Source organism: Pteropus vampyrus, unplaced genomic scaffold, assembly GCF_000151845.1.
Source record: "Pteropus vampyrus isolate Shadow unplaced genomic scaffold, Pvam_2.0 Scaffold82, whole genome shotgun sequence".
NCBI classification, from domain to species: Eukaryota; Metazoa; Chordata; class Mammalia; order Chiroptera; family Pteropodidae; genus Pteropus; species Pteropus vampyrus.
In genome coordinates, this window is record NW_011888863.1 from 6,125,869 (window position 1) to 6,139,432 (window position 13,564).

Here is a 13,564-nt window from a genome sequence, read left to right on the forward strand (position 1 = left end):
CTGGAGGAGGGCTCATAAATTGGGATTCTAATTTGAAAGAAAATGGTATTTTAGGTCAGACTTAGATTCTATTTCTGTTACTTTGCACACTTAAGAATTCAGTCAACTTGGTATGCTTTTGGGTACAGCCTTAAGTAACACAGTTTTGCACAGCAGTGTCGTATCAAGTGAACGGATTAGCATGTACTTTTATTATAACTTTTATTATACTTTTAATATAAATAGAAGTGACATGCATTTTATATTAAATAATTAATAATTATGTAATGTTTCTTGACATCCCAAGGATCAAGTAAACATTGTGGAGGGACACTGATGTGTTTGGAGGTAAATGGGAACATATACAGTAAGGAAAAAATAACATCTTATTTAAAGGTAAGTATGTCACCTCTAAGGTAGCCTACTCTAATTTGTCTCTTATGGAAAAAAAATTAACTAAATGAATCCATTGATTAAAAATTAAACTGTAGGACAGAACTTGAGGAGAAATAATGTGGTTGGTTTAGCATGGAGTATTCAATTTTTCGTCTTTACAAGATACGGAAGAGGAGGTTATGGTGAGGTGACTGAGGTCCAAGTTACTAAGACTGAGGTCTACTTAAGGTTATTTTCTACATGCTTTGTTTCTTATTTGATTGTATTTATTTTATTATTAGTGGCACATGGTGTTGGGGAAAGGCAGCACAACACAACTCTGAGAGAACCAGTCTGTGATATACCAACCTATAAAGCCAAAGTGATCATCTCCAGGGTTTCTGCCCTGTGTAATGATTAAGATCATGGTCCCTGCAGTCAGACTTCTGAGCTTCAGATCTTGGCTACCCCTTACTATCTATACAAACTTGGTTAAATATTTAACCTGTCTGCCTCAGTTATCTCATCTGGAAAGTGAGGTAACAGTAGTACCTACCTCATAGAATTGTTGTAGCATATTTGGAACAGCTCCTGGCACATGGTAAGTGCTCAATAAATTTTAGCTGTTATGTTAGAGGAAATATATTTTATGGCCTAAGACAACACTGTCTTAATACAAAATTCAGTTAACCTCTGAATCAATTATCAGCTTTGTGTTGATTAAACTTTTCACTGTAGATCCTGTTGTAGGTTCTGTTTTTATAAGGAAGTACCAGACACAACTCTAGTTTTTACCTGCAGGCTTATTTGAAATGAATACCTCCATGAAATTCTCCACCCAAGGCAAATTTGCCCCAAAGCTTTGCTTTTCCATATTATCTCTGTGATGTGCTGGAAGCTCTCTTCCCATTTATATTATCAAAGTCTTGGGCACAATAGGAACATAAATATTTAGAGAATTGATCTAACTTACTGTTTCGAAGGTATTTATAAATTTCAAGAATTTATTTTTGTCTAGCCCGACCTCCTACACCCCCTTTTAAATCCCCACTGGAAGCATACTCTGTGCAAAATAGACATGGAAAGCATTTAATATAAGATAAAGAGCAATTTACCAATCCTCTCTATAGAAATGCAAGTTAAAATTTATTTCGTTGTATGATAAATCTTTTCTTAAAAAAAAGAAGTAATCTCATTGACCTTGAATTCTAAATGCTTTGTTGGGGGGCAGCTATGTAATATGTGTACTCTTTAATACCCTAAATGTGCTCATAAATTGAAGAGCAATGTTGGAGGTGGGCCTGTTGAAGTAAATGTCTCAAGTGAGACATTTGCTCATAGTTATAATAATTGCAGAGATTTAATGACAGTCACCGAGATTCTCTTGAGATGTATTAAATTACAAGACTTCATTTGTAAATAAACTTTTTAACTTGTGGTTAAAATGGAAAACTGATATATAGTCCAGTTAAGTTTTGGGAAGTAAAAATCATAAGCAGATTACTGTTTTTTTAAGTCTGAAAAGAAAATTTATTGCTTTTCATAACTTAAAAGTTCATGTAGGTTGACCCTCAGGTTTGGCTAGATCCAGCATCTGAATCTGAAAAAAAGTTTTGAAGATTTGAGACACTGTCTTTGAGCTCTGCTATCTTCAGCATCGATTGACTTTGTTGTGGCGCGATCAATTCTAAGACCCACGGAGCCAATTGAGATGAATTATGAGCCTTTATGAGCCGGTATTAGCCGGAGCCGGCCGGCGACTAACTCGCTACCGCTCTCTACCACGCAGAGTTCGAGGAGATCAGCCTCGAGCTCCCAAAAGAGGCAGCTTATAAAAGCCTAGCCACACCCTAGTTAACATCAAAGAAGCAAGCAGATTAACCACACCCTAGTTATTCATCAAACAAGCAATCAGATTAACCACACCCTAGTTAATTATCAAACAAGCAAGCAGATTACAGAAGCAGAAGTTGGCCGTTAGCATATCTTTGCCCAGAACCACACCCTTAATAACTTTATTCTCAGGCACATCTTCTAAATGAGTGGCCCTAGTATCTCTAGGTTTATATCTGTTGATGTAAGAACGTTCAAACCTGTAGAAAAATTTTATAAGTTTATTAGAGTTTATTTGAACCAAACCGAAGACATACCTGGAAGCAGGATCTCAACGGACTGAGAAAATGCTCAGAAGAATGGCAATTTTGCATTTCTTTCTATGCATTTGGAATCGAAACAGGAAATAAAAGGATGATTACATGAACGATTCATGAATTGGGGTAACCTCCTATCTAGTAAATAGAAAGGTGCTCCAAGAAGTTGTGCAAAATTAATATAATATTGTATATCAACTATAATTGAAAAATTAAACTTAAAAAATTATGCAAAATGGAAGAATTTTATAGGAAACTGAGTGGGGCAAAGAAAGAAAACAGTTGTTTCAGTCAAGGTGCCTGACTTTGGGGTTGGGGGAAGCGGGACAGTGCTCCTTACCAGGTGGATTACTTTGCTAATGTTCAGGAAATTCCATCTTAAATTCCAGTTGCCAGAGGGACTGAAACTGCAATTAAGTCCTGGTTTGCTGTCTTGGAGGCAAGTGACCCCACCTTTGGCCTATTTGTTTTCTTTAACAATATTAGTCAGTTTTTAAATTGGAGTATGAATCCTCCAACTTTACTTTTTCATGATTAATTTTAGGATCAGGTTCTCAATTTCTGCAAAAAAATCTGGGAGTGTTGCACTGAATCTATAAATCAATTTGGCGAGTATTGCCACTTTAACAGTATTAAACCTTCTAATCCAGGAATGTGGATTTTTTTTTTCCTTTGGTCAGTTATTTAGGTCTTCAATTTATTTTAGCAACATTTTATAACATTGAGTATAAAATTTTCACTTTTGTTAGATTTATTCCAATGTTTTCATTCTTTTTGATACTGTAAATAGAATTTTTTCGAGAATGTTTTCTAGGAATATATTTTTTGTATATTGGGCTTGTATTAGTCAAACTAGTTCTGTTAGTGTTTTAGTGGATTCCTAAGTTTTCTTATATACAAGATGATGTCACCTGCAAGTAGAGATAGTTTTACTTATTCATTTCCAGTCTGGATGTCTTTTATTTCTTTTTTGTTTTGTTTTCTTTTTTTTTTCTTTATTGTTTGCCTTACTTCCATGGCTAGAACCTCTAGTACAGTGTGAACAGAAGTGGCAAGAGTAGACATCCTTGTCTTATTCCTGATCTTAGAGGGAAAGCATTCAGTCTTTCACTATTAAGTCTGATGTAAGCTTGGGTTTTTTTGTTTTTTTTCTTGTAGACAATTTTTATCCGTTGAGGAAGTTTCTATCTAGTTTGAGTGTTTTTTATCATGAAAGGGTGTTAGATCTTAAGATGCATTTAATTTCAGTCGTTAGATGTTGACTTCATCTGCTGAGATGATTGTGTAATTTTTATCCTTTGTTCTATTGATATGTTATATAACGTTGATTTTTTATTTTTAAGTTGAACCAATCTTGCATTTCTGAGATAAGTCCCAATTGGTCATGGAATGTAATTATTTTTATATGCTGCTGTATTTGGTTTGCTAATATTTTGTTGAGGTTTTCCAATCTATATTCATTACAGATTGGTCTGTAGTTTTCTTGTGATTTCTTTTTTGATTTTGGCATTACAGTAATATTGGCCTTACAGAATTGAATTGGGAGGTAGTCCCTCTTTTATATTTTAGAAGAGTTTGTAGAATTGGTTAAAAATTTTTAATTTTTGCTGTGATTTATCAGAATGCCATCTGGGTCTATCCATTTCTTTTTGGGTCGTTTCTATTACTAGTACAATCTCTTTATAGGCCTATTTAGATTTCCTATATCTTGAGTCAGTTTTGGTCACTTTCTTTCTTTCTGGGTTCTGCACACAATTCCAGTGTGTGTGTCGGGAGGAGGTTTATGCCCACACCAATAACAGGTTCTCTAGGGACAGATTTCATAGGTTGAAGGCTCAGTCCCACAAGACTGCCCTCCTCCCCACTGCAGATGCCAGTGGCAAGCGCATGTCGTTAACCTGTGCTTCTGACCCTCCGGCTCCAGATTAGAGGTTCCCACAACCCTCTGCTTGGACTTCAGGTGCTAGTTGCAAGTCCATATTGTTACCTGTACTTCTGGCCAACTACCTATAGATCAGAGGTTTTCAAGACCTCCTCCTTGGGTTTGATTAATTTGCTAGAGTAGCTCATAGAACTCAGAAACATTTTACTTAGTAGATTACTGGTTTATTGCAAGGGATATGAATCAACAGCCAGATGGAAGAGATGCATAGAGTGAGGTATGTGGGAAAAGTCTTCTATGCCCTCTTCTGCCATGCCAACTCTCCCCAGATCGCCATATGTTCACCAGACCTGAAGCTCTGAACCCTGTCCTTTTGGGTTTTTATGGAGGCTTTATTATATTGTCGTGATCGATTAAATGAAAAGACACCTTTATTACTCATTAAAAATCCAAAGGTTTTAGGAGTCCTGTTCCAGAAATGGGTGAAGACCAAATATGGTTAAGTCCAAACCTAATGTGGTCAATAGGTTCTGCGACTTTAGGTGAAATGACTGTAATGATGAAACCAATTTTATCACAGGTTAATTGGTAAAAAAAAGATTTAAGTTTCTAAGGCATCTATGTCATAGTGAAACAATGTTGTTTGAGGACCTGCTGTATATATATTTTTGTAAATTACAACATCACAGGAGGTTTGTCCTTTTCATCCAAAAGTTTTAGTGTATTGGCATACAGTTCATAGTATTCTCCTTTTTTTGATGTAAGCTTGGTAGTAATGTCCCTATTTCATTACAGATTTTAGTTATTTGAGTCTTTCTTGGTCAGGTTAGCTAAAGGTTTATCAAGTTTTTTTATCTTTTCAGAGGCCCGACTTGTGGTTTAGTTCCTTTTTATCTTTTTTTGTATTCTCTAGGCTAAAGTTTATGCCAGTAAAGGATACAGTATAAAGCCAACAGGAAAAAATTAGCATGGGCAGTCTTTAGAGGTCAGGTGCATGCTTCCCGGTTCTCTTGAAGCGGAATTTTTACTCAAAAGGCTAACCTTATAATCCAGCTCTTTGTTCTGCTTCTGTAGATAGGCTTGCTGCATAGGCCCTAAGGCAGGGTGACCCTGAAATTAACTAAAGACTCATCCTCCCTTTTGCTTGTTCTGACTAAATAACAAATGTAACTGCCTGTAACCCATAGCAACTCTAATGCTTTGTAACTCTTTGTAACTGCTTGCAACCCATAGCAAGTCTGGTACTCTGTGACTTCCTGAGGACAAATTAACCAATAGGCCCATGCCACTAAGCCTATAAAAAAAAAGCAAGGTTGCATCTGAGCTCGAGGCCCAGATCTTCAGAGTGCTAGCTCTTCTGGGACCGCTGGCGTAATAAACCTGAGTTCTCCATCTCTCTCGGAATGGAGTGGTGCTTGGTTTCTCCCTGGTCTGATTTTTGCAATGTTTCTGCAACATTTCCTCCATAAGAATTACATGGACATGGTTTTTCTGCAGCTGCAGACTGCAGAACATGTGGGAATATGTTCTCAAAAAGAAGTATATACATTAAAAACTCTTAAGGACCCCAAAGAGCATTTGTTTATGTAGTTTACATCAGTATTCACTGCTTTAGAAACTAAATATAGGAAATTTAAAAAAATTATTTCATTTTTAAAAGTAACAATAAATTCTTACATGTTAATACGAATATTTTCTGTAAACAATAGAAAAGTGGCTTTTTTGTATTTTTGAAAATTTCAAATTTAGCTTAATAGAAAATAATTAGATTCTCTTCTGCTTCTGTGTTCAATTTCTTGCCACATGTTTTAGTTGAAATAGTTAAAAGATGTCTGCTGGGTGACAAATCTACCTCAGGTAGCTCACTGCTTCAGTATGGCCCTAAAGATTCACTGCCACAGTTTCTATCAGTTTTTACATTTTCTGTTTCCATGATCATGTCATTAGACAAAGTGTTGTGCCTAGGGTGGATTAGAGCATAGGGATCGATCAGTCATTTTACAACTGATTGCCATCCCTTCTCACCCAAGAAAACTTGCATAGTTTCCCTTTGATTGCTGGGGAAGGAAAACAATAGACCCAGGGGAGTCAAGTGGTGTGGAGGTGGAAACCATTAATCAAGTTTACCCCAGGTTGTTGCCCCTATCCTCAACACAACTGCTGGCCAATGGAAGATCTTAATCTAAGGACACTTAGAAACTTTCAGCAGTTCTTGACGTTGGGAGTGGATGTCCTTGGGAGTTGTGTCCTTGGGCGAAGTCCCGAATACCTCATTCTAAAAGTTGTTTCCCATGGTTTCCTTATTAAGGGAAAGTAGAACTCTGTGTGTGTATTTTTTAGGCTTTAGTTATGGCCCTGAATTTAACTGATTGCTGGGTCCTTCATCTGTTACCTGACGCTGTTGACAGGAAGGTAAATTCTGCCCTATAGTCTATTCTGGCATTTAAGGTTCCCCTTGCATGATTAATCCCAACCTTTAGTTATATAAAGTGTGAACTATTAACCGAGTCTAACAGAATGCCTCTGTTGGAGATTCTTGGAACCCTCTCAACAGAACCTGAGACAATCCGAGGAAACACTGGAATGTGGTGTGTAATGACAGGGGTAACCAACGGGGAATAACACTTTTATCAGATAACACTACAGAGGCATTTCAGCTTGTTTTATGCGAACTGATCAGTTTTACTCCTGGAACTTTTCTACCTCAGGAACACAGAATTGCCTCACTCGTGTTTTAATAAGTGATACTTATATTCCTAATGTAGTTTATAACCCAACAGAATACTGCATCTTACGTAGCTTATACTTTGGTAAACACTAATCGTGTACTTGAGTTGGTTGTCATAGATGTCTAGATATTTGAGACCACCCCTCTAAAGGATCATGTTTCCTTGAGGTGAGTACCTAGAGGGTTCTAAAATGAGTTGTCAGATCTCCAAGGAAGGATAAATGACTTCATGTGTACTCTGTGTTAATTCCCACTTTAGGGAATAACAACTAGAAAAGGTGGCCTGAAATTTGTCTCTGACCTCTGCTCTGGAAATAAAACAAACTACAGTTGACCCTTGAACAACATGTGTTTGAACTGTGAGGATCCACTTATGCATTGATTTTTTTTTCTAGTGGATATATAGTGCTGTAAATTTATTTTCTCACGATTTTCTTAACATTTTTTCTCTAAGTTATTTTGTTGTAAGAATACAGTATATCATAGTATAACATAAAATATGTGTTAATTCTTTTATGTTAGTAAGGCTTTCAGTCAACAGACTATTGGTAGTTAAGTTTTTAAAGAGTCAAAAGCTATGCTCGGATTTTTTTTAGCATTTTATTTTATTATTTTGAAGTATAGAGTACATTGGTTAGATATGTATATAGTTTATGAAACAATCACCCCGATAGCTCAGGTTTTTGACTGCATGCACGTGAGTGCAGAGGATTTGTTTAAGGGTCAAGTGAAGTGTAAACTCTCTAGCCAGAATGATAGTTACATTGTTCTGAACTTCCTGCTGACCAGTCATGATGGGATATATGTGATTGCCAACACCCCATGCTATACCTAGATTAATCAATCAGGAAAGTAGAGCCATTTATTTCTTACTTCTCTGTTCTACATGTGGCTCTCACTGGTGAACCTTGATGCTATCTAGTACATACTTAGCTGGCTTCATATAAAAAGCCTCATTGTGGCTTGACCTTCACAAAAGGCTTGATTATTCTATCCTGCTGGAAGTCACAGTCTAGTCACTTACCCAGTGTTGCCTAAGAGAAAGTACAATGAGAGTGTCTAATTGATAGGCCAGTGCTTCTGAATAGAATTTTTAGTTAGATACATGAACAACTGGAGCGTGGAGATATAGGTGAACAACTTTACCAGGGTGCCTCTTTCTCTTACAGGCCTCAGTTAATCTCAGTCTGACCCACATCTTGGCAGGACACACTGCCAGTCCACCCAGAACAAAGGTTGATAAACAGACTTGCGAGACAGAACCACGAGTGGTCCCTTATCTGCCTCCTTAGTTTCAGGTGAGCATAGGACTTGGCCACCTCTCTTTTGTGATATAGCTGCAGGCTGTAAAATATCTACAGCTGGCTCCTTAGCAGCCTCAGTATCACCCTCTGGACTAGGGACACCGATGCTGGTTTTGCTGTTTGGTAAGAAATTATATGCAAATCCATTTATTTGGTCTTTTCTCCTTTCTGTCTGTATAGCAGTGTGGAGAAACAACCTAATAGCTGTGATAGTGGGGCTTGCAGCCCTGCCAGCCATGGATGTTACTGCTTAGGTAAGACTGCTTGATTTCACTTGTTTTGACAGTTAAATGTGATTTAATGTATGTAGAGAATGCAGCACAGTTCTTGCCATATAATAAATTCTAATGTTAGCTATTATTATTTATAGTTATAGTTAACATACTACAGATGTATTATAATGTAAAATGTAGAATAATTTATTGAAAGCCTCTTTTGAGAACTGTTAGCCTAATTTCTCCTATGACTATGGATACAAAAAGCCAGAGCTATGATAAGTTCAATAATCTTAATACTTTTGGAATTCCTGAAAAGTAGCTTTTACACCGAAGTGTTGGTGTTTGTTGTTTTGTTGATTTTTTTATAGATGTATCTGTAGTTTTTTCCAATACAAATCAGTTTTCCAATGAAAAAATGCTAGTTTTCCTCAATTTAACCATATTAGTAGACACTCTCCAAATACCTTTGGCTGTGGAACACTTTGGAATATCTTTCCATTTCTTTGTATCTTCTTTGATTTCTTTCAATAAGGTCTTGTAGTTTTCATTACATAGGTCCTTCACATGTTTCATTAAATTTATTCCTAGGTATTTTCTTCTTTTTGTTACAATTGCAAAAGGAATTATTTTTTCTACTTTTTTCTGACATTTCATTATTAGAGTATAGGAACGCTGGATTTTTGAACATCAATTTTGTATCCAGAGACCTTACTGTATTTGCTTATTGTTTCTAGTAGTGTTCTTGTGGAGTCTTTAGGGTTTTCTATATAGAGAATCATGTCATCCGCAAATAGTGACAGTTTGACTTCTTCGTTTCCTATTTGGGTGCCTTTTATATCTTTTTCTTGCCTGATTGCACTCGCTAGGATCTCCAGTGTTAAATTATATATAACAGTGGCAATAGTGGACAGCCTTGCCCTGTTCCTTGATCTTAGAGGGAAGGTTTTTAGTTTTTCATTATTAAGTATGATGTTGGCTGGGGGTTTGTCATAGATGGCCTTTATTATGTTAAGGTACTTTCCTTCTATACTGGTTTTGTTAAGTGTTTTGATCATAAATGGATGCTGTATCTTGTCGAAGACTTTTTCTGCATCTTTCAATATGATCATATGATTCTTATTTTTTAATTTGTTTATGTGGTGTATCACATTATTTGATTTGCATATGTTGAACCATCCCTGTGCCCCTGGGATGAAGCCCACTTGATCATAGTGTATAATCTTTTTAATATGTTGCTGTATTTGGTTCGCTAGTATCTTATTTAGGATTTTTGCATCTGTGTTCATGAGAGATATTGGTCTGTAGTTTTCTTTTTTTGTCTTATCTTTTCCAGGTTTTGGTATCCCAGTAATATTGGCCTCATAAAATGAGTTGAGAAGTTTTGCCTCCTCTTCGATTATTTGGAAGAGTTTGAGGAGAATAGGTATTAAATCTTCTTTGAATGTTTAGTAGAATTCATTGGTGAAGCCATCTGGTCCTAGAATTTTACTTTTTGGTAGGTTTTTGATGAGTGTTTCAATTTCCATGCTGCTTATCGATCTATTTAGATTTTCCAGATCTTCTTGATTCCGTCTAGGAAGATTGTATTTTTCTAAGTACTGGTTCATTTCTTCTAGGTTATTAAATTTGTTATTATATACTTTTTTATAGTATTCTTGTATGATCCTTTGTATTGCTGCGATGCCAGTCATAATTTCTCCTTTTTCATCCTTGATTTTGTTTATTTGTGTCCTTTTTTTTTTTTTTTTAGTGAATCTAGCCAGGGGTTTGTCAATTTTATTAGCCTTCTCAAAGAACCAGCTCTTCGTTGTTGTTATTTTTTCTTTTTCTTTTTTTTTTTGGTTTACAATTTCATTTATTTCTGCTCTAATTTTGATTATTTCTTTCCTTCTGCTGACTTTAGGCTTCATTTGTTCTTCCTTTATATATACATTTTTTAAGAAGTCATTTTTGAGGTACTAAAATGCTTAATGATGAAATCGTGTGACGTGTATGGTTGGCATAGATATAAAGAAGAGAGAGGAGGAACTTTTTCCCGTCTATAAGTTTAAATAAGGACTTCTTTTTAATTTGGTATTTGGCAATTAAAGATAATGTTTGTTCATTCAACAAACATTGATTGATGCCTGCTAGTCTAGATGCATATCATTGGGTTGTCCAGAGGCAGTCTTTTCTTGTGCCTGTCATTTTGGTTATTCATAGTACTGTCTTTTGGTCTAATAATGTTTCAGTTTCTTTGATGAAATAATGGTCACCCTTGTATACAAAACTTTTTGGTGTTACATAATTTGCCTTTTCATGTTCTATTTCTTCCTGTCTCATCATGCTATTCACAACTGAAAGATCAGTAGATTGTTTTTGCATTTTCTTCATGAGTAGTCAGTTTTATGTTTTCCTTCCCAGTTCTTACTTTTTAAGTACTCTGATACAATAACGGGGTGATAGTGGCATCTACATTTTTGTTCGTCTAAATTTTTGAAGTTAGTATTTATTAAAACTAAGGAAATTTCTATTCTTGGTTTGATAAAATTGTTCTTTTAATGAATGGATATTGGATTTCATCAAAAGTTCTTCCATCTATTGAAATAATTACATGATTTTTAAAATTATTGTAATTTGGTTAATTTTCAAATGGCAAACCTTGTATTCTTGTAATTTATTTATTTAAATTATAATTAATTATAAGTGTAATTTCTTTAAAAGAGATGTGGTATTCTTACGTCAGTTTTGGTTAGCCGTGATTTTCAAGGATTTTCTTCAATCCACCTAAATTTTAAATGTATTTGAATTGTTACTCAAATACTTATCATTTTAATGTCTGTAGGGTCTAGTGATAGCCTCCTTTCCCAATATTATGTTGTATTTTTTTCATGAACAGTGTTGTCAGAGGCTTAATGATTTTTATTATTCTTTTTAAAGAACCATCTTGTGGCTTGTTGAGTCTTTGTATTTTTGTTCATTTTGTGTTTATTTCACTATTCTATTTCTGTAGTTGAACTTATTCTCACTTCTTGTGATAAATGTGGAGATTGTTTCCCACTCCTTTTTAAAAATAAGTATTTAATGCTATAAAATGTCTTCAAGTCTTATGTAAACATGGGGATGGGAACCTGTTACAAAATGGATTGTGTGCCCCACCCCCCAGTTCATACGTTAAAGCGCTAACCTCCAATGTGACTGTATTTGGTGATGGGGCCTTTAGAGAGGTAATTCTAGGAGGTTGTAGGAGTAGGTCCCTAATTCAGTAGGACTGGTGTCATTAGAAAGAGACACCAGAGATCTCTCTCACTGTTTGAATATAAAGTGCATGCTTTATTTCTCAATTATTTTGCAATTTTCTAGCTACATTTTTTCTATAATTTCTAGATTAATTCCACTGTGAATTGCACTGGATTATTTTAAGCTTTGAAATTTGAGATTTGCTTATGGTCCAGCCATATGGTCAATATCAGTAAAAATTCACATGCACTTAGAAAGAATGTATATTCTGAAGTTGTTGAGTGTAGTATTCATGTAAGTCAAATTTATTTTTAATCTATCTTTCCTTTATCATTTACTATGGATATGGATTTGTCCATTGTTAGGCTTCTCAGTATACTGTTGGTGAGAGTAAACTTATTTCAACTTTTTTGGAATGCAGTTTCGTCACTGTTTATGAAAATAGTTTTAATGTCTTTCGACACATTGATTTCACATCTATGAATTTCTAGAAATGTTTAGTAGAAATATAAAAGCATAAGTACAAGAATGCTTAGTAAAATTTATAAGTGCAAAAACTTAAGGAAACCAAATACAGGCGTGCCTTGGAGATATTGTGGGTTCAGTTCCAGATCACCACAATAAAATATCACAATAGTGAGTTGTAATCTTTTACCCATTGAGCTTCTTGCCTTCAGTTTGTAAAAAATGCAACATCTGTGAGGTGCAGTGAAGTAAAACACAATACATTTAAGAGGTATGCCTGTATCTAGTCCATACATTACTGGTTAAATGGTGATATATGCATAAAATAGAATATTATTCTGACAATGAGGTTAGAAATGTGTGTGGTAAAATAAGATATTCTAGGTATAGTAATGAAAATCAGGCAAACTGTACACAGTGTGTTTGGTAGGATTCCATTTGTTTAAAAGATCAAGTTTTATTTATGTATTATTGTTTTTTATGTATGGAAAGTTTTTGAGAGAAGGCGACAGTAGATACCCTTAGGGAGTATGGAGATGGACAGTAATATATTTGAACTTCTTAAAATAGTGAGCGTGGGTTACTTAGAATAAAGAGCTAGTTAACAATAAAAGCAGAAAGTAATCACCACTTAAACATAAAGTGCTAACTGTATTATGTAGCATGAATTCCTATTAAATACCCTAGAGATTTTATTAACATTTGTTATATTTATTGTTGAATCCACTTTTGCTATTCCTCTTTCCCAAATTAAAAATGAGGATTTGTCTAGTCTAAGGTTTCAGGAATTATGATGTAGTCAGCATTAATATTAAGGTAAACTAATTTTCTTAGATGTTCTCTCTGGGCTAAACAGTTTTGGTAATAAATGATATTTCTTTCCTACAGATTCTCGACATTCAAAAAGAACTGACTTTTAATACACTGCTAATACATCAACTCAACAATGAATTGGAACATAAACCCAGAGAGTGTCGCCTTACCACCATTGTATCCTAAAAACCAATCATCTTTTTTGGAGACAACTTTAATAAACACACCATCTCAAAATGCTTTAAACTACCCTGGAAGTAACCAAGAAGCATGCATGTTTCTCAGTAATTCAAATCCAGTTTCACAGCCACTGTTCAACATCAGAAATTATAAAACTCCTCAACAGAGCTCTGTTTCTGATATGCAGAGTGGGACAATTGTGGCCTCGCAGACTTCGGTAGAAAAAATTACATATGCAAATGTTAAAGGAC

The 13,564-nt window shown here is 35.1% G+C and overlaps 1 protein-coding gene across 1 annotated transcript in view; it reads left to right on the forward strand.

The window, feature by feature from the left end:
• Positions 1–13,564, forward strand: part of KIAA1551 (KIAA1551 ortholog) — a 24,078-nt gene that overhangs the window by 1,236 nt on the left and 9,278 nt on the right. Inside the window, exons 2-5 of the mRNA XM_011363176.2 lie at positions 287–375; positions 8,284–8,412; positions 8,599–8,672; positions 13,209–13,564. Coding sequence (XP_011361478.1) covers positions 13,267–13,564 — 298 coding nt within the window. The 5' untranslated portion in view covers positions 287–375; positions 8,284–8,412; positions 8,599–8,672; positions 13,209–13,266. The remainder of the gene's footprint in view (positions 1–286; positions 376–8,283; positions 8,413–8,598; positions 8,673–13,208) is intronic.